This window comes from Mastigoproctus giganteus, chromosome 1 (genome assembly GCF_048544385.1).
Source record: "Mastigoproctus giganteus isolate SK-2022 chromosome 1, ASM4854438v1, whole genome shotgun sequence".
NCBI lineage: Eukaryota > Metazoa > Arthropoda > Arachnida > Uropygi > Thelyphonidae > Mastigoproctus > Mastigoproctus giganteus.
Window position 1 is genome coordinate 103,637,691 of NC_143575.1, and position 19,332 is coordinate 103,657,022.

Below are 19,332 nucleotides of genomic sequence, written 5' to 3' on the forward strand. Positions count from 1 at the left end.
CATAGATGCCTTAGCAACCAAATCCTTGGTAATCCTAACTAATGGATGGACCACATTACGAGATTACTCATTGACTCCTACTGCTGTTGCACGAGCTAATAATGTTCCCCAATTCATCGTTAAGTGCCTCATTATAACGACATCCTGAAGACCCGCTCCTTTCCAATTGAGTGGAACAGCTATACTGTCAGGCCTATACCCAAGATCCGTAACCCATCGCTAATTAATTAGAAAAAATTCTGCTAAATTAACTATTGGAAAAAATTAACTATTGGAAATAGTTATAAAAATTAACTATTGGAAAAAATCCTGCTACCAGTCCTCACCAAAGAAATACTTGCAGATAAGCCTCTTCGGATTCAACTACAAATGCCATACTAGCAGCGTTCGAGAGCAATTACGAACTTGTCATAACTTACATAGATATTGAGAATGCGTTTGATGCTGTGAATGTCTCTTCTCTTTTGTGGCTTTTGCAACCATACATACTATAGCATCAAGTAAGACATGCTGTGCTTTCTATCTGTTCTCCTTAGCAAGAGGTGGTTGCGACTTGATACTGGAGGAAGAGGCTATTGGAGGACTGTTACCGTTGGAGTACCACAGGGGGGGGGGATATCCTGTCTGAATTGTTGTTCACAGCAATTATTGCCCCACTGGTGCGGAATAACCAAAAAATCATCTCCTACGCAGATGACCTTAAGATTCTTACCCGAATCGGGCCGAGTCCCAATCTCATCACGACCACTAACCAGATTAATAATAGTCTTTTGGAAATCGCATCCTTTCTGCAGCACTTTGGCCTGACGATCAATCCGGGAAAGAACAAGATAACGATATTTTCTCTGAAGACCAATCCCTCTGTGATTGCTCCCACTTTTGGTAGCACCCAAATCCCTGTTGTTACTTTACATTCTGATTTAGGTCTAATGCTTGACCCTAAACTCCGTTTTAATACGCAGCTGGATAAACTCGCCTCACGGGCTTCGATTCTTTGTTGGATAACAAAACAAAATCTGTTGCACATTAAAGAACCCAAAAAATAATCAGAACGATTATCTACCCACCATTACTTTACTCATCGGAATTCCCGGCCTTAGTCACCCAAACCACCAAAACGCCGTTCATTGCTTTTCGTCTGAATATTAGCTACTGAAACGGGCCAATTGGAAATCCAATCTGCAGCCACAAGCTAGAGCAACAGCATTAACAAATGCAATGGGGGGTTCTCCGTCTCTCCAAGCATATTGATTCCTGGAGGGTGATCATCACAGTGAAATGGTTGCGGGACTTATCTCCGAGTATTCCATATGCTGGAGAATCCCTATCTCTGCCTTGCGGACTACTCCTAGACTGGCCTCCTGGAATTCGAGACTTTTCGTGACAGATCGATTGCTCCCTTTTCAGATGCTCTCCCAGGTCTACAAATGTAATGCTAATCTTAACAAATTCGCATGTGATAAAAGTTATAGAAAGAAGGTGCTTTCCATGAAATGACATTAGTTGGACTAGATATTTATTTAAAGTATACCCAGTATAAAATAAAATAAAATAAAATATTTCAGTAGCTTTCGGAACTCGTGTCCCTTCGTCAACTGACAAATTTGAATACATTACAAGCAAAGTGTGGCACGTTACTCATTCGTCATTGTTGTAGCACGGACGTGTGCTGCCTTGCGCCAGTGATCATCCATCAATAAAACGGTTGTCTCCAGGATTGGATGTATACGCATGCCTTTCTGGCGATTTAATGCCTTAGGGTTGTTCATTATGTTTAGTGACTCTAGCCATAGGCGGTGGCGAAAGTGTCGCGCGTGGTCCACTATCTCAAAGTCGCGCTTGGGGTCAAGATCGTGGTTTGTAGCCCAAAAATGTTCTGCAAGCGCGGACTGGTCAGTTTCGGCAAGCCGGATTTCTCTGTCGTGTTCCGTGAGGCGATCCTGGAGACGTCTCGATGTCTCACCTACGTAGCAACTGTTACAGGCCCTACAGGTGATACGGTACACTACATTGCTGCGTAAGACAGGTGTGACAGGGGTCTTCACACTGGAGACAAGTGGACGTAGGTTCCTACCTGGTAATTGTACACATTTGATGTTGTAACTTCTCAGGATCTTCGAGATACGTCCTGACACTCCTGGATAGTACGGAATGTAGGCGGATGATATGCCGACTTGCTTCGGAGGTCTTGGGTTGGAAGTAAGTTCTTGTGCCTGTAACAAGCATCTGTTTAGTACATGGGATGGATAACCGCATCTGGTTAGGTCCGCCTTCACACGGGAGATCTCGTTACGTCTAATTGTGTCGGTGCTGGAATGGCTCCAGGCCCTGGAGAACAGGGTGCGGGCAGTGCTATTGAGATGGCTTGGAGCGTGGCCGGACCCGTAGTTGGTGAATTGACCGCACCACATGGGTTTGCGGTATACTGAGGTCTCTAGATGTGGGCCTACGCGATGCACTAGCACGTCCAGAAACGGGAGCGAACCGTCCACCTCTGATTCTACGGTAAACTTGATGAAATTGGATAGAGAGTTGAGGTATTCTAGTAGTACGGTTTCAGAACCACGTGGTATTATGGTAAAAATATCGTCGACATATCTACACCACGTTGTAATAGGTGTAGGTGGGTTCTGGTGTATCTGCTTCTCCAGATCTTCCATGGCGATGTTAGCTACTACGGAACTGACAGGGGCACCCATAGCAGTGCCATGTACTTGTTTGTAGAGTGAGTCTTCAAAGGTGAAGATGCTGCTAGAGAGGCATAGGTTGAGGGCGGTACAGATGTCATCAGTGGATAGTGACGTCCTGGATTGGAGGCTTAAGTCGCTCTCGAGGAGCCTTCTGGCGCAGTGCACGGCCTGTTGGACGGGAATCGAGGTGAATAAAGAAACCACGTCAAATGATGCCATGACAGAGTTATCAGGGATTGAAATGTCCTTAATGGTGTTAATGAATTCACTGCTGTTTTTAACTGTGTGAGACGTATTACCTATAAGAGGCGAGAGGAGGCTCGCGATGTGTTTGGACAGTTCATACGTTGGGGCACTGCAGCAAGACACTATAGGTCTGAGAGGAATACCCGGTTTATGGATCTTTGGTAATCCGTAGAATTGCGGTAGTTGGCAGCCAGTAGCACGCAGAAGATGGTGAGTCGCGGTCGGGATCTTCTTATCTTTAAGCCATGCGTGGACAAGTTTATTAACATTTGCTTCCAGACGTTTCAAGACTTTAACGGGAGGATCAGGTAGAGGTTCATATACGTTAGGATCGAGTAATAGGGCCAAGGCTTTCTCTCGGTAGGCTGATCGGTCCAGCACAACAGTCCGGCGCCCTTTATCCGCAGGAAGTACAACGATGGAGTTGTCTTTTCTTATAGATGACAGGGCGGCATGTTGGCGGTGGTTGAGGTTTGAGCACGTTTTTCGAGTGTTGCGGAGGACTGCGGCAGTCTTGAATCGGATCTCGTTGGCAGTTTCTTCGGGAAGGTTGGTAATACTGGCTTCTATACCCATAGCGAGCTGTGTGATGGGAGGTTTCGATGGTATAACGGCGAATTTCATACCGTTTGATAAAACACTCAGCTGCTCGTTGGACAGTTGTTTGTTACTTAGATTCAAGACGAAAGAAGTCGTGTCGTCTGAACGAGTGTCCGTCTTTAAGGAGTTAGTTTCTATGCTCAAGTTTATGAACTTGCGCTGTTGGCGTAAACGGTAGGTATCCGAGGTCTGACTAGCCCGATGGCAGATGGTATGTATAAGGTTTGTAAATACAATAGGCGAGACCTTACCTTGTAGATGTTGTAACAGTCTGGACTTGTTGTAGTCAGCGTTCCTGATTTCACGGTGGAGATGGGATATCCATAAATCCACCATCGAAACCTCCCATCACACAGCTCGCTATGGGTATAGAAGCCAGTATTACCAACCTTCCCGAAGAAACTGCCAACGAGATCCGATTCAAGACTGCCGCAGTCCTCCGCAACACTCGAAAAACGTGCTCAAACCTCAACCACCGCCAACATGCCGCCCTGTCATCTATAAGAAAAGACAACTCCATCGTTGTACTTCCTGCGGATAAAGGGCGCCGGACTGTTGTGCTGGACCGATCAGCCTACCGAGAGAAAGCCTTGGCCCTATTACTCGATCCTAACGTATATGAACCTCTACCTGATCCTCCCGTTAAAGTCTTGAAACGTCTGGAAGCAAATGTTAATAAACTTGTCCACGCATGGCTTAAAGATAAGAAGATCCCGACCGCGACTCACCATCTTCTGCGTGCTACTGGCTGCCAACTACCGCAATTCTACGGATTACCAAAGATCCATAAACCGGGTATTCCTCTCAGACCTATAGTGTCTTGCTGCAGTGCCCCAACGTATGAACTGTCCAAACACATCGCGAGCCTCCTCTCGCCTCTTATAGGTAATACGTCTCACACAGTTAAAAACAGCAGTGAATTCATTAACACCATTAAGGACATTTCAATCCCTGATAACTCTGTCATGGCATCATTTGACGTGGTTTCTTTATTCACCTCGATTCCCGTCCAACAGGCCGTGCACTGCGCCAGAAGGCTCCTCGAGAGCGACTTAAGCCTCCAATCCAGGACGTCACTATCCACTGATGACATCTGTACCGCCCTCAACCTATGCCTCTCTAGCAGCATCTTCACCTTTGAAGACTCACTCTACAAACAAGTACATGGCACTGCTATGGGTGCCCCTGTCAGTTCCGTAGTAGCTAACATCGCCATGGAAGATCTGGAGAAGCAGATACACCAGAACCCACCTACACCTATTACAACGTGGTGTAGATATGTCGACGATATTTTTACCATAATACCACGTGGTTCTGAAACCGTACTACTAGAATACCTCAACTCTCTATCCAATTTCATCAAGTTTACCGTAGAATCAGAGGTGGACGGTTCGCTCCCGTTTCTGGACGTGCTAGTGCATCGCGTAGGCCCACATCTAGAGACCTCAGTATACCGCAAACCCATGTGGTGCGGTCAATTCACCAACTACGGGTCCGGCCACGCTCCAAGCCATCTCAATAGCACTGCCCGCACCCTGTTCTCCAGGGCCTGGAGCCATTCCAGCACCGACACAATTAGACGTAACGAGATCTCCCGTGTGAAGGCGGACCTAACCAGATGCGGTTATCCATCCCATGTACTAAACAGATGCTTGTTACAGGCACAAGAACTTACTTCCAACCCAAGACCTCCGAAGCAAGTCGGCATATCATCCGCCTACATTCCGTACTATCCAGGAGTGTCAGGACGTATCTCGAAGATCCTGAGAAGTTACAACATCAAATGTGTACAATTACCAGGTAGGAACCTACGTTCACTTGTCTCCAGTGTGAAGACCCCTGTCACACCTGTCTTACGCAGCAATGTAGTGTACCGTATCACCTGTAGGGCCTGTAACAGTTGCTACGTAGGTGAGACATCGAGACGTCTCCAGGATCGCCTCACGGAACACGACAGAGCAATCCGGCTTGCCGAAACTGACCAGTCCGCGCTTGCAGAACATTTTTGGGCTACCAACCACGATCTTGACCCCAAGCGCGACTTTGAGATAGTGGACCACGCGCGACACTTTCGCCACCGCCTATGGCTAGAGTCACTAAACATAATGAACAACCCTAAGGCATTAAATCGCCAGAAAGGCATGCGTATACATCCAATCCTGGAGACAACCGTTTTATTGATGGATGATCACTGGCGCAAGGCAGCACACGTCCGTGCTACAACAATGACGAATGAGTAACGTGCCACACTTTGCTTGTAATGTATTCAAATTTGTCAGTTGACGAAGGGACACGAGTTCCGAAAGCTACTGAAATATTTTATTTTATTTTATTTTATACTGGGTATACTTTAAATAAATATCTATTTGTTAAAATATGGACCCCAGTACTCCAGGCCCATTTGTCACTATTAGTTGGACTGTTTTTTTTTTTAAGTTTACTTCGCTCTGAATGTCTTGGCAGTGTTAACCCCTGATCTTCGTGCGTGCCGTGCCAGGTCGGTTGCAACATTAAGTTCTCTAACCATCTTTTTCTTTTCTTAGGTTGCGATAATAATCTTTCTCTCTCTCTCTCTCTCTCTCTCTCTCTCTCTCTCTCTCTCTCTCTCTCTCTCTCTCTCTTAAATTATTGAAATATGACCCTCATGAGTAGTACATTTGGTATAATCTCCATCCTCCCCACACTGGGTGGAAAAGACCTGAGTTTCAGTCCCATCGGTAACGTGCAGAAATGTTTATGGGCCTTTTTCACAACGTGACTGAGTTAGTCTGTCTCTGGCGAGAGTAGCATGGTTTTCTCATCCAGGAAACAGAAAAATCGACCATAAAATAAACGGAGTTTAGAGACAATATACACGGAGAAAAATGGCATTAATCGCTAATGCTCCTAAAACCCCTGATGCAACGACAACAACAGCATATGGAATTTAGAACTAGTTTAATATAATGATAATTAAAATATTAACAGTATATGTTTACAATATGTACAATATGTTTAGTGTAACAGTACAATATGTTTAGGCATTCATGTCACTTGTAATGCACTTTAGGTTTCCGTTTTTTTTGTTTGTTTGTTGTATATTTAGGTGTATTAGTGACTTAGGCCATATACACTGCCCCACCATTAATATCCGGACACCTGCCTTTAGACAAAAAAAGAGTTTTTATTGTGTCATTTAATATTTTGTGCTGAAACCTTTTGATTTTATGAAAGCCTTCAATCTTCACGGCATACTCTCAACCAGCTTTTTATAAATGTTAGGTGATATGTTCCGCCACTCGGCCTTTAACGCAGCCACCAGTTCGGCCTTGTTCTTTGGGTGATCTCGACGGGCACGTACCCGACAACCCAATACATCTCAGAGATGCTCGATAGGGTTCAGATCAGAACACTGGGCTGTCCAATCCAACTTTTCCACACCTATATCCTTAAACTACTCTGTTACGACCCGAGCAGTATGGTATGGTATGGCGCATTGTCTTATTGATACACGTATGGCCTTCTCCGAAGTATTGCCATAATGTTGGAAGTGCATAATTGTCCAGGTTGTCCTGGTATTGCACAGCATTTATGGTTTTGTCGATAACGACTAATGCGCCCAATCCAAACCATGAAGGTAGCCCCATACCACGACACCAAACTGCATTGTGGAAGGATACAATCAGGAAGAAATTGTTCCCATGGCATTCGCCACACCCAGGAACGGCCATCAGACTAGTAGAGTGAGAATCTCGACTCGTCGTTCCACAGAACTCTTTTCCACTGCTCTACAATCCAAGATTCACGCTTCTAACACCATGATAATCGGCGTCTAGCATTTCTTGAGGTGATCGATGGCTTGTGAACAGCTGCACGACCATTATAACCTATATCATGGAGTGTCCTTCGTATTGCACTAGTGCTGACATCAGTCCCAATACTCTCACAGAAGGTTTGTGTGACTTGAGACAATGGCAAATTACGATTTGGTGCGCAGTTCTTCACAGAATTGTCTTGTCCCGTTCTGTTAGTTTTCAGGGTTCACCAGGCCGTTTTTTTGGCAGATTCAGTCTTATTCCTCTGCCATTTACATATGACTCCCAAACCGTTGACCTAGGGATCCCCAGAGTGACTGCGATGTCTCGTACAGAACGCTTGCTTATTATTATTATTATTATTATTATTATCCGTTTATTTCCATAAGGAAACCACCCCGGGACGGCAAAGTGCCAGGAGGGTGCTAAGTACAAATCAGGGTACGAGATACTACGTGCAGTGGGTTACATATACTGAACACGTAGTCTCGTCCCGAAATATTATATACACATTTTATGTTTAATATATATAGTATTTACACATTGATGATTCTGTACATACATTATACAACTGATATATTTACAATTCACTAATAATTCCATCTATAAATTACATATTAACATAACTGTTACAGAAGGTATATTTTTACAGTCAACAAATTATTATTGTTCTTAAAGCAGAAAGTTTCTCTTTTACTCTAAATTCTTTGGTACTTTGCAGCCGATTCATATTTTGGTAAGTCTGTACGAATCCTGGAAGATCTCTTTCCGGTATGTTGCATCCTCACACAGTTTTTCGGCATCTATGTGTAGTGAGTTAAATATTCTCGCTGCATTTGATGGGAAGAATCTTTGCAGGCTACTAAGATTGTTCAGGACTGGACGCAGTGGATTATTTACTTCCCCGCAACGTCTAGCAGTGATACGCGGTTTGACTAGAATATTATCCAGGACTGGAGCATCCACTCTGCCTGTGAGCATTTGTGCGAGAGTGTGTATGTTCCTGTTAATTGTCCGCTGCATCCAGGGTGTGATGTTAAGGTTTGAGTAGAGAATGGCCCTTGAGATAGTAAAAGGGTGGCCAGCAATTCTGTTAAGCCATCGCAAGAACCAGTACTCGATCCCAAGGACGGACTTATAATGTAAATCTGGAGCTGATGACCAGATTTGCGAGGCATACATTGCAATTGGCAGGACACACCTTAAAATGTACTTGGTCGCTAGCTGAGGATCCCTAATTCCTACCAGTTCCTGTCTAGTAGCCCATAAAGCGGCGAATATTTTTGTCTTCATATGGGCGAAGTGTTGAGCAAAGGTGAGTCTGTCATCCCACTTAAGACCCAGGTCCAGGTGAGAGTGCACTTTTACCACATTAGACCCGTTCACAGAGATCGAGATGTCATTTTTATTCTGCTTGCAAGTTATGGTCATTTGGGCAGACTTCTGCGCATTAATACGGAGCCCGATGCAATCCAGGTAGCTCTCAAATTCTCTGATTGTGCTATTTGCCATCTGACAAATACCTTCTGCTGATTCATGGTCTTTGGAAGTGATGAAGAATTTTACATCGTCAGCATATGTTATAAAATTGTAGTACCGTGCAAGAAACGGCTCCAGGGCGGCCGCGAAGAGAGTAGCCGAAAGAACTCCCCCTTGTGGCACTCCTCGCGAGATGGTAAAGCAAGATTGTAGCTTTTGGTGCTTAACAATAAGTTTTCTATGTTCTAGCAGGCTGGTTATTATAGTTAACAAATTTCCTCTTACATTAAAATAATTCTTTAAAATCGCAATGAGCGCTGGAATTGAGACGTTGTCGTAGGCTGCGGAGATATCCAAAAAAATAATATCAATTTGCTCCTTCTCATTTAGTGCTCTCTGCACGCGAAAAAGGGTTTCCAGTAAGTTTGTTATTGTTGATCTACCCGAAATAACTGAGTGCAAATGCGGTGGTCTATGGCTGAAGCAGTGTTGATTGATGGTGGGAAGCAGTGCTTTTTCGAATACCTTCTGTAGGGTGCAGCTGACAGAAATTGGTCTGTAATCCTTAGCCAATTTTGGGTGTTTAATCTTTGGTATTGGGGTTACAATGTAATTTTTCCAGGCTTGCGGGAAAGCTCCTGACCTAATGATTTCCTGATAGATGTGCAGTAATAGATCTATTATAAATGGGCTACTTATCTTAAGGATGAACATTGGAAATTTGTCTGGTCCAACAGTGGCCTTATTGGGCAGATCGTTGATTGCTTTCATTACGCTCTCTTTGGTGATTTGTATTTCACTCAAAGGAGGTCTTGTTGGTTCCTCTATTGCCGAATGGTTTCGCTTGTTTAAATCTTTCAGGAATTCAAAAATTTTGTTACCATTATCAGTGTTCTCAATTTGATTCAGTCCATGCAGGTTACTAAAAGTGTTATTAGCCCATTCCTTGAAAATGCATTCGGTCATATTCTCTGTGCTATTTCTATTGCTAGTAATTCTTTTTGCTCTTTTTAGTTTATTATGAACAACACTGCAGTGTGCCTGTTTTTTTGCTTTGATGAAATGTGCTCTTTCTTTCTTATAACGAATGTGATCGGCAGGATGACCCGTTCTTTGCCATTTTCTATACAGTTTTTGCTTCCTGAGGAAACTTGCTTTCAGTTGTGGGTTAAACCATTCTTTTGTTCTCTCAGATATTTTGATTTCTTTTGCTGCTCCTTCCAATGCTGTTTGGTATAGCTTTTTAGTGATCATTTCTAAAGCTTCGTCTACTGGCTTTTCTTGCATGTCATTCCAGTTGTAACTAGTCAGGTGACTGAGAATGACCTCTGATTTAATATACTTCACGGAGAAAAGATACTTACTTTGCTTTTCCCAGTTCGTGTGGTTACCCTGCATGTATTTGTGTATCTTCAGTGCTGCTTCTATTTCAATGGGATTGTGGTCCGACTTAAATTTTATGCAGTTTTGCGCTAGCCTTATGTCTAAGGAACTATGATACAACAGGTCAAGTTGCTGCATTCCCCTTGTCACTGGTGTCGGAAGCTGCGTTAAGTGCAATGCACCCAATGTCGCATCCAGCTCTTTCTTGGCCTCCCTGTGTTTCGGAAAAGGCAAATTAAAATCTCCCGCTATTATTGTGTCGACTGATGGCTTTAGATTTGCAGCAAGCCAAGCATAGAGTTCGTTTCTTGTCTCCTTTGAGTGCTCAGGTGGGAGGTATATGATGCATAACTGTATTTTCACGTGCTCCTTTGAAAAGGTAACGCAAATCCCTTCAAAATTATTTGAATTGGTTTTTCGTTCTCTTATAGGCTGGTATTTATTTTGGTAGCAAATTATAACTCCCCCTCCTCGCCTATCTGTTCTTCCGGTTCCCACACATTTGCAGTTTGCTGCCGCAGTTAGCCGATCTAACTGTTTTCCATTTCCCAACCAGGTTTCGATTAGGCAAATGAAATCCAGGTCCTCGTACATCATCATCGTTTGTAGGGTGTGGAGCTTATTTGAGATGCTCCTCACGTTTTGTACAAACAGGTGGATGTGATGTTCTGCATTCCCAGCTGGGGGTAGTTTTCTTGATTGCTATTGAGCCCGATTCCTTGCATCATTTTTAACCAGTGGTCTGGCCCATCTGTCTCTGTAGGGCTTGACTAAGGTACCTACTGGCCAGGCGCTTACGTCTTGTAGGCGAGTTGCTTTATCTGGTGGACAAGAGATTATAAAGGAGGAGTAAGCTGGGTGTCGTGTTTTCACCTGCTTTACTTCCACAGTTATCCCATGTTCGCCCTCACACATGGCTTTAATGTTTCTGGGCTGTGTTGTGGGTCCCAGCCTTGATACAAAAATTTGCTCTCTGGTTGCAACGGAAGTAATGTTGTACATTTCAGAAAACCGTTTGTTTGTTTCAGGTGTGTTACAGGAAGACACGCTAATACTTTCTCTGTGAACTGGATTACGTCGTCGGCTGTCCTCGGCGAGAGTAGGCATGAAATTTTGGGATGGGCGGGTTTTTCTACCCTCAAAAGTGTTATGCTTTTTAGGTAGCATAGTGATGTGCGCATAAGTGAGTGGGTTTGCAGGAACATGATTTGAGGGGGAAGATGTAACTCTGGAGTTCGTACTCTTGGAATACATGCATGCTCCAATCATTTCAGTTGATTCCTGTTGTCCTAATATTTCTGAGGCTTCTTTATTTTGGTTTCGACTTTTCCTAGTGGAATGTGTGGAGCCATTTCCTTGTGCTGCCCCTAAAGTTTCACTGGGTTTGGTGCTATTGCTTGCGAGGTCCTGCTGCAAACAGACAGTTCGCGGCTGGGCTTGAGATTCACATATTATTTGGCTGTCTTGTAGTTTTGCAATTCTTTCTGATTTGTTTTCCTCCGAATTCAATTCTTTTCTTGTCTTCTGTTTGTGATTTTCAATGCTTTCTGTCCTCCTGTACAATCCATGCATATCACTTCTACTTTTCTTTGGGTAGCTCTGCCTCGCATAGCAAGTTTCGTCGGTTACGGGAGCCGTTGAGCCACCTTGTGCAACGAGGACGGATTCAAAGCATCCTAGCTTTTCCTCCAGTCGTTTAAGGGTGTGCAATATTTTACTGTTTTGTTCTTTGAGAAGAAAATTCTCTTCCTGCAGTTCCTGTAGCATTTTATGTACAGGGATGAAATTGCTCGCGAGGTTTTCAGCGTATTCCACAGCCTGCATCGAAAAGGGGCTGATGCAGTCTGCAAGGATATCCTTTAATTCCGTAAGCGAGACATATTCTTTACGGTTCTCTTCCTGCCTTTCATCCGGGCTATGATTGCTCCTCTTTCTAGCGAAACCCCCTTCAGAGTGCTCGCAGTCTTCCGGGCAAATATCGCATCCCAAGGTTTCAAAAATTGATCCTTCAGGATGGCCCAAGATGCCATTTCCAAGGTCAGTCTGCGAGAGGATTTCTCTTGTTGCTTGTTCAAGGTCATTAATCTGTTCTGTGCAAGAATCTTCACAAATGACTTCATTGGGTAATTCTTCATTATTTTTCCCTGTTTGTTGCCTACAGGCGTTACATTCAAACTTGCGTTTTCTAGTTTTGTTTAATCTCTTAATATCTACAGAAGTACAATCAGGCTTATTGCAATAGTTTTTGTGACAAGTAACGCATTTAATTATGAAGTCATCATTGGTCAGACATATGCAGCAAGTAAGCGGCACGGCTGATGCGCTGAAATCTGTCATTCTGAAATGCAAATGGGGGCTGGAATTTCAGTAATTTCGAGGCAGGTAGTCTTTAGTACAAGATAGGGCACTTCTATCGTTCGATGACTAGCCTATGAAATATGCAGGTGGAAATGGGGGAGGTTTTAATCCCTAACTTTGTCACCGCTTGACCTTGTTCAGAGCTTAAGTGCCGTATTGCCTTAAGCAGAATATTGCTATGTTCCGCTGCACTGAATAGCTATAAACCAACCGTTCCTTTCAACTATTACCCGAAGTATGAATGCTTAAAATCAAGATTAGACATATTACCTGTTCAGGATTCCATTAGTAGACACTATATCCAGATTCCACTTCTCATAAGCTCTCTGTTAATATGCAGTTCATTTATGATCCTTTCAGGTTAACTTAGGTATTTGAGTATTTTTAGGAGCACATAATTCAGTAACTCACTGACCTTCGCCACCTAGCGGAACTTCCTACTATCGTTCCACATCGGAAGTCTGTTAAATCTGTTGAACGTGTCATCTTGCGTGCCCACTTTTGCAATTGTCTGTTCGAAACCCAGTGTGCTTCTTTATAGCAGGTTCTATGACGTGTTGCCTGCATAGGACCTGTTTCCCCATCCATGGAGGTGGTATCCGGATGTTAATGGTAGACAATGTATATTATGTCTGTACAAACTGAGTATGTTTTGTGTCGATCTGCTGTTTACTGGGCAAGATATCAATGTTTCTAGAAGGAGAAGGAAAAACCATGCTTGCCTTGCCTGAGACCGACTAACTCGGCCACGTTGCAAAAAGACCCATAATAATTCCTCGCGGCATCGATTTGAACTCTGGTCTTGTCCACGGTGTCCACTCGGTGTGGAGAGGAGAGCGATTCTACCAACTGTGCTACCCACGATGACTTTTGGGTTCTTTTGAAGGACTGTGCGAAGAACTGTGCACCAAATTGTAATTTGCCATTGTCTCAAGTCATACAAACCTTCCGTGAGAGTACTGGGACTGATGTCAGCACTAGTATAATACGAAGGACACTCCATGATATGGATTATAATGGTCTTGCAGCTGTTCACAAGCCATTTATTACCTCAACAAATGCTAGACGCGGATTATCATGGTGTTAGGAGAGCAAATCCTGGATTTAAAGCAATCTGCCTGGAGTTCGTTCCCCACATCATGAAACTTAAGGGACTCTGTCGTCCATAATTAGCTTTCTGTATAACTGGACGAAACTTTGAGTAAAATCGGGTACCAGAATGACAGGCATTAAAATTCGTAGCTTCAAGAAGGCCCTGACAATCCGGCTTGGCTTTAATAAGTTTGTAAAGAAAATATAAGTCGTTGTATTTTCTTCTGTTGTAGAAGGAATTGAATTTGAAAGCATCGCTTATGTTTGCATAATCATCGGTGTGCTATTTAATCTTATTCTTGTAAGATGGATATTAGATGAGTCTCCTTTCAGTCTTATGACATCTTCCACAAGAGTGAATAAATGTGGATTTTTGACAGAATGGGTTTTACCAGTGATGAATAGAGTACGACTAGTGTTTTGTGCGTAAATTTGGACCTATGTCTTTTGATAAACTCTGTCATTCAGTATGCTGAGTTAGTAATGTTGCAGTTATATATTTATGGAATGACCCATTAAATTCTAAGATAACCCTAAAGTACTTAACGCTGTTAGTTCTGGAAATGGAAGTCTTCAAGTTTGTAGTCATACTTGTATACCTGCCTTTTATGCTTGTCCACATAGGAAATGACGCAATGGTTTTAAGTATAAAGTCTGAGCTGTCCGGAGTTGTATTTCCAAGTTAGTATGTTCATTGGCCCTTGACTGCTGTCTTGTTACCAGTTTCAAAAAAAACAGCTCAATAGGCCCACTGTTTCAAAAGAGAGGGGGAGGGGGGCAGCTGCCTTCCTGCCAAGAACGGTGGTGATCCATTTTAAACTCCATTAAATCAGGAGGTTTTCCATGCTTTGTACCAGTGATGAATAGAGTACGACTAGTACAGTTGACAAACATTGCACACGATAGCATGTAGAATACCATCATGGGTGGGTCAACTCATCTTTCTTTATGTTGGTACCGTTAATTTTTCGCCATTATGGGGAAAAGGTGTAGTAATATTTTAATGGTAATTGAGTGTTTATTCGTTTTATAATATTAATTACGTATATTCTGCAGTAATAAAATTAATATATGTTTCCTAGTTATTAATTTACCCTTGCTTTTCATAGAAGTGAATACAATCAGTCGTCTTATCGAAACTTGTTTAGACACTGAGACTTTTGTGCCTTCTAGTTGCGAAAAAGGTAGATCCAGGAGACATAACAGAACGGAAAAAGCTACGCCACGATCTGAACTGTAAATCTTTCCGGTGGTATTTAGAAACCATCTACCCCGAGTCCCAGATGCCTTTGGATTATTATCATCTCGGTGAGGTAAGTCAACCCCTTAACATATTTTAATTTTTCTATACTAAACCCGACATAATCAGCCCTTTGCCAATGCACCCTTCCACGAAATTTAAGCACTAATGACAGAATCCCACATTCACTTCTTTCCAGCACTTCGGAACTGCCAATCTCAAATAATGCAGTTTAAATGCTAATAATTAATATAATCGGAAAGAGAGTTCTTCTCTTCATACTAAATATTAATTTCAGTTTTACATGTATGGATCTGCTTTCAGTATATGGAGGGGGAGGATGGTTGCCCCTACACTCAGAATGCATGAGCCCATTGTTGGACGAAAAATTTGAGTTTCCGTAGGGGCAAACCATGCTGCCTTTATCCTGAAACCAACTAATTTTGCCGCTTAGTGAAAATAGCCCATAAATGGTTCCTTGAGGGATATATTCTTCTTGGGACAGAAAGTTCCAACAAGAATATATCCCTCAAGGAACAAGAATATATCCTTCAAGTAACAACAAGAATATATCCCAGGTTATATTTTACCCCAGGTTACCTGCGGTAAAATATAACCTGGGTTGTGTTGATAGAGAATAATACATTCTCTATCAACACAACCTGTGGGCAAGCCCTCACCCTTCATTCAGAGATGCCTGGAAATTGCTCCAGGTTCACCAAAAATGGTGAAACGCCGCCAATCTGGAAATTTACTAATAGAGACCAGAAATTCACGACACTGAACTATTATTACGGCTCACATCCTTGAGTGGAATCCCAGTTCAAATCATACCACATACCACACTCAGTTCTTCCAAGGGAGTGACCACTGAATGAGATTTATTGAACGTTCTTGAAGATGAAATAGTTCAGAAACTTAAAGATCAAAAAATTACTCAAGAAAAAAGAATCATGATCCCAAAAGTCGGTATGCAGTATAATTTTAACATTCAGTTCTCCAAACCTACCAGCTTCAGTCAAAGCAGGTTATTTAAACTGCCGCGTTAGGTCATGTATCCCGAACCCTCTAAGATGTTTTAAATGCCAGAAATTTTGCCATTCGCAGACAGCATGCCGTGGAGATGCAACATGTGCAAACTGTGGGTGTAAAACTCATACACAAGCAGAATGGAAGGTACCAGCTCCGCAGGGTTCTAATTGTAAAAGCAACCATCCGGCATACTCCAAAGATTGTGATCTCTGGAAGCTGGGGAAGAAAATTCAAAAATATAAAGTTGAAAATAAAGTTTCATACCAAGAAGCAAGGAATCAGTTAAAATTAAATATGCTAAGATGCACTTATGCTTCTGCTACTTATAGTCACCAATAATGTCAGACAGAAGTGTCCATCCCTCCAAACACATCGATCTCAGACTGGGCTCGATCAGTCCTCTCGGTTTAGCATCCATCTCCACCAAACGTAGTGAACCAAAGCAATAATACACCACTGACAATTCCATCCCAGAGACTTCCCCATTGTCAACCAGCGGAGAATATACAAAAATCAAATTGAGGTGAAGCAATCTCACCTATCAAACATGGATAAGAAGATGCAACCAACCAAGAAGATATGCTTGAAGTACATGCCGATAAGGATATGGAAGAAAGCAATGACTCAGGACGCCCTACTTTTTCAAGAAAATGAAAATCAAAATTAGACAGATATAAACAAGCCACTCACAAAAAACAGACTCATTTTCTGCTCACAAAACTAAATAATGGAACAAACTATACAATGGAATTGCAGAGGTTTTCAAAGCAATATTAATGATATCTATGAATTAATTCACAGTTACAATCCTGCTGCCATATGCTTACAAGAAACGAATTTAACATCAAAAATCTCCGTTTCAGTCAAAAACTATACTATCTTCAGAAAAGATCGATCTGATATTAACAGCCCCCATGGAGGAGTAGCTGTACTCACGAGTCCCTCCAGGCGCATTCCATTGCAAACATCATTAGAAGCTTGCCACACGTATAGTAATTGGTATCTCATTGACAATGGTCTTGATGGTCCGCCGAACCATCCATGTACAATTCAGGAACTGGAAAATCTTATTTTCAAATACGTCTCCTATCTTTCTATTAGGAAATTTTAATGGACCTCATCCATTGTGGGGTTCTTTGGTCTCAGATGGACGTAGTGAGCTTATTGAAATGCTACTTGACTAAATGTCACCTTAGATGTTTAGACATTGTCCTAGCTTTGCTCAAATACATCCAATTTCCTTTCATTAATTTCCAAGCAACTCTTAAACTATCTCGTTACTGTAGTTTTATTATCGTCAGTTTGAAAGTGCGTGCCCTTCAGAGCTTTATGTAATAAGCAAAATGTATGATAATCGCACAGCGAATGATCTCAGCTGTAGTGAAGATGATTGGGCTTTACGCAATGAAATCTCCGAGTGTAGCCTAGTTGTGTGTGGGAGGAAAGCATAAAGCAAAGTTACGCAACATCAGTGCACTCCGGAAACAAAGAAATGTTTCTAATGAAAACCAATCTTTGTTTTCAGCTAGAAACTATAGCACCATAATTGGTCTTTAGAAAAAAAAAAAAAATTGACGAGAAGCAGCTTCTCACCCTTCATATGATGTTGCAAACAGAGACCAATGCAGATTTTTCTGGTCGCCTGTAAGGTTTTGAACATCCACGTTGCACAAGACCTTCCAGTCTTGCATTATGGTACGCAGTAGCAACGCTAATATTCACTAGTTTCAGTGTCTCATGCTCCATAAAACACGATTTATCTGAACAAGATCATTCACTCTTTACATTGTGTTAATGATGTGGCATTTCTGACCCGGTGGTGGCAGGAGCACAGTAGACTAGCAATTGCCCTTGAATAGATTGCACCGCTTTAAAATTGTTGATTTTCCCGGATTTTATTCCTGTAAAAAACTTACATGAGGGAAAAAAAATGTTCACCTAGAGATACTCCTGCTTACAGAATCTACACTCCAGAGGGCTGCGCACATCCGGGCATTTCCTTCGTATGTTGCACAGTTCTTTGCATACACATCGCATGACCTGATTACCTGATTTTTACGCTGCTGTGCACTCACAAATATGCGTCTCTACCACTGAAACTCTACCACTCTACACTGCAACCTTTTCTTTCACCCAACAAGCACACAAATCAATCAACTGTCACGCAATCTACAGATACAGTACACAGCCACACTTGCACCCAGAACGTCTGTGGAATCCAAACCAGTATCTCCTTGTGTGATGTTTTTACGTGTCATTGGAATATTCAAACCCAGATCTTTACAGCTCGTTCCATCACATTCCTTGTGATATAGTGCATTATCCTTTGAAAGAATCCATTTGCAGATGGATACATTGCACCCATATAGGAAATGCGCATGGTCAGAAACAATTTCCAGATAACTTGTCGCATCCAAGTATTGCTCAAGCAAGAGGCCCAATGAACACCACGAAAACATTTCCCACACTATTACACCGCTACCAGCAGCCTACATTCTTGATTATTGGGTCAACAATGCAGGCTGGTGATAAGATAGGTTCATGGACTCCTGCTGTCCCCTATCAGCATGAAACATCAGGAACTAGAATTCCCCAGACCACATAACCTGTTTCCAGCCCTCCTCTATCGCGTTGGTGTTTCTGTGCACATTTTAACTTCTCTTTTTGTTTTTTACCTGACAAGAGTGAAACCAGTTTGGTTGTTGCGTTGGCTTCGATACCCAATTCTGGACAAATTACAACGAGTTGTGCGTTCAGAGGTGTTTCTTTGGTAACTACAGCTGTAACAGTTTTTTTTTTTTTTTTTTTGCTGACTGCAACCGCTCTACTACCCTGCACAGGTATTGCCAGCCTCCTTTTGGACCTTTAGCTTACACAAAGTAATATTTAGAAAACTAGGCCTATTAAATTTTGATGCATTGTAAACGATTTATTGTTAATGCACACTATTTGGATAACACCCATTTAGCATTTCAGTGATACACTCAGTATTTGAAATGTCATTAGGTGACATTTCAAATACCGTAGTACGTAAATTTGGACCCAGCATCACGAATCACTTTGTGATATTACTAAAATAATTGCGACTCAAATCGAGGGCCAGATAACTTCGCAGATGTACCGTTGTCATTTCAGAGACTTCATATGAATCAATTTAAGCACTCAGCAACGCTAATAACGACACCAATCAACAACCCCAGTTCTACACCAAATTTGGCGCTCTGAAAAGAAAGGCAAAAACCATTTATTTATTTAACTCGTACATTAGATATTTTAGTTTGTGTGTGTCACAGCAACTAAGTCGATGAGGCTTCATTGTTTTGTATCCTTTGGAAGTTAATCAACAAACAATGCAGTAATCTAATTTAAATAGAGGAAGAATATCCAATCTGAGTAAAGAAACTACAGTAGAGTTTAC

At 42.3% G+C, this 19,332-nt stretch overlaps 1 protein-coding gene across 2 annotated transcripts in view; it reads left to right on the forward strand.

Annotated features, from left to right (window-relative positions):
- The window catches only part of LOC150091068 (polypeptide N-acetylgalactosaminyltransferase 13-like), a 320,974-nt gene that overhangs the window by 294,916 nt on the left and 6,726 nt on the right, over positions 1-19,332 (forward strand). For both annotated transcript variants that reach the window (XM_090381577.1, XM_090381584.1), the window contains one exon: positions 14,816-14,955. In XM_090381577.1, the coding sequence (XP_090237703.1) occupies positions 14,816-14,955 (140 nt within the window). The remainder of the gene's footprint in view (positions 1-14,815; positions 14,956-19,332) is intronic.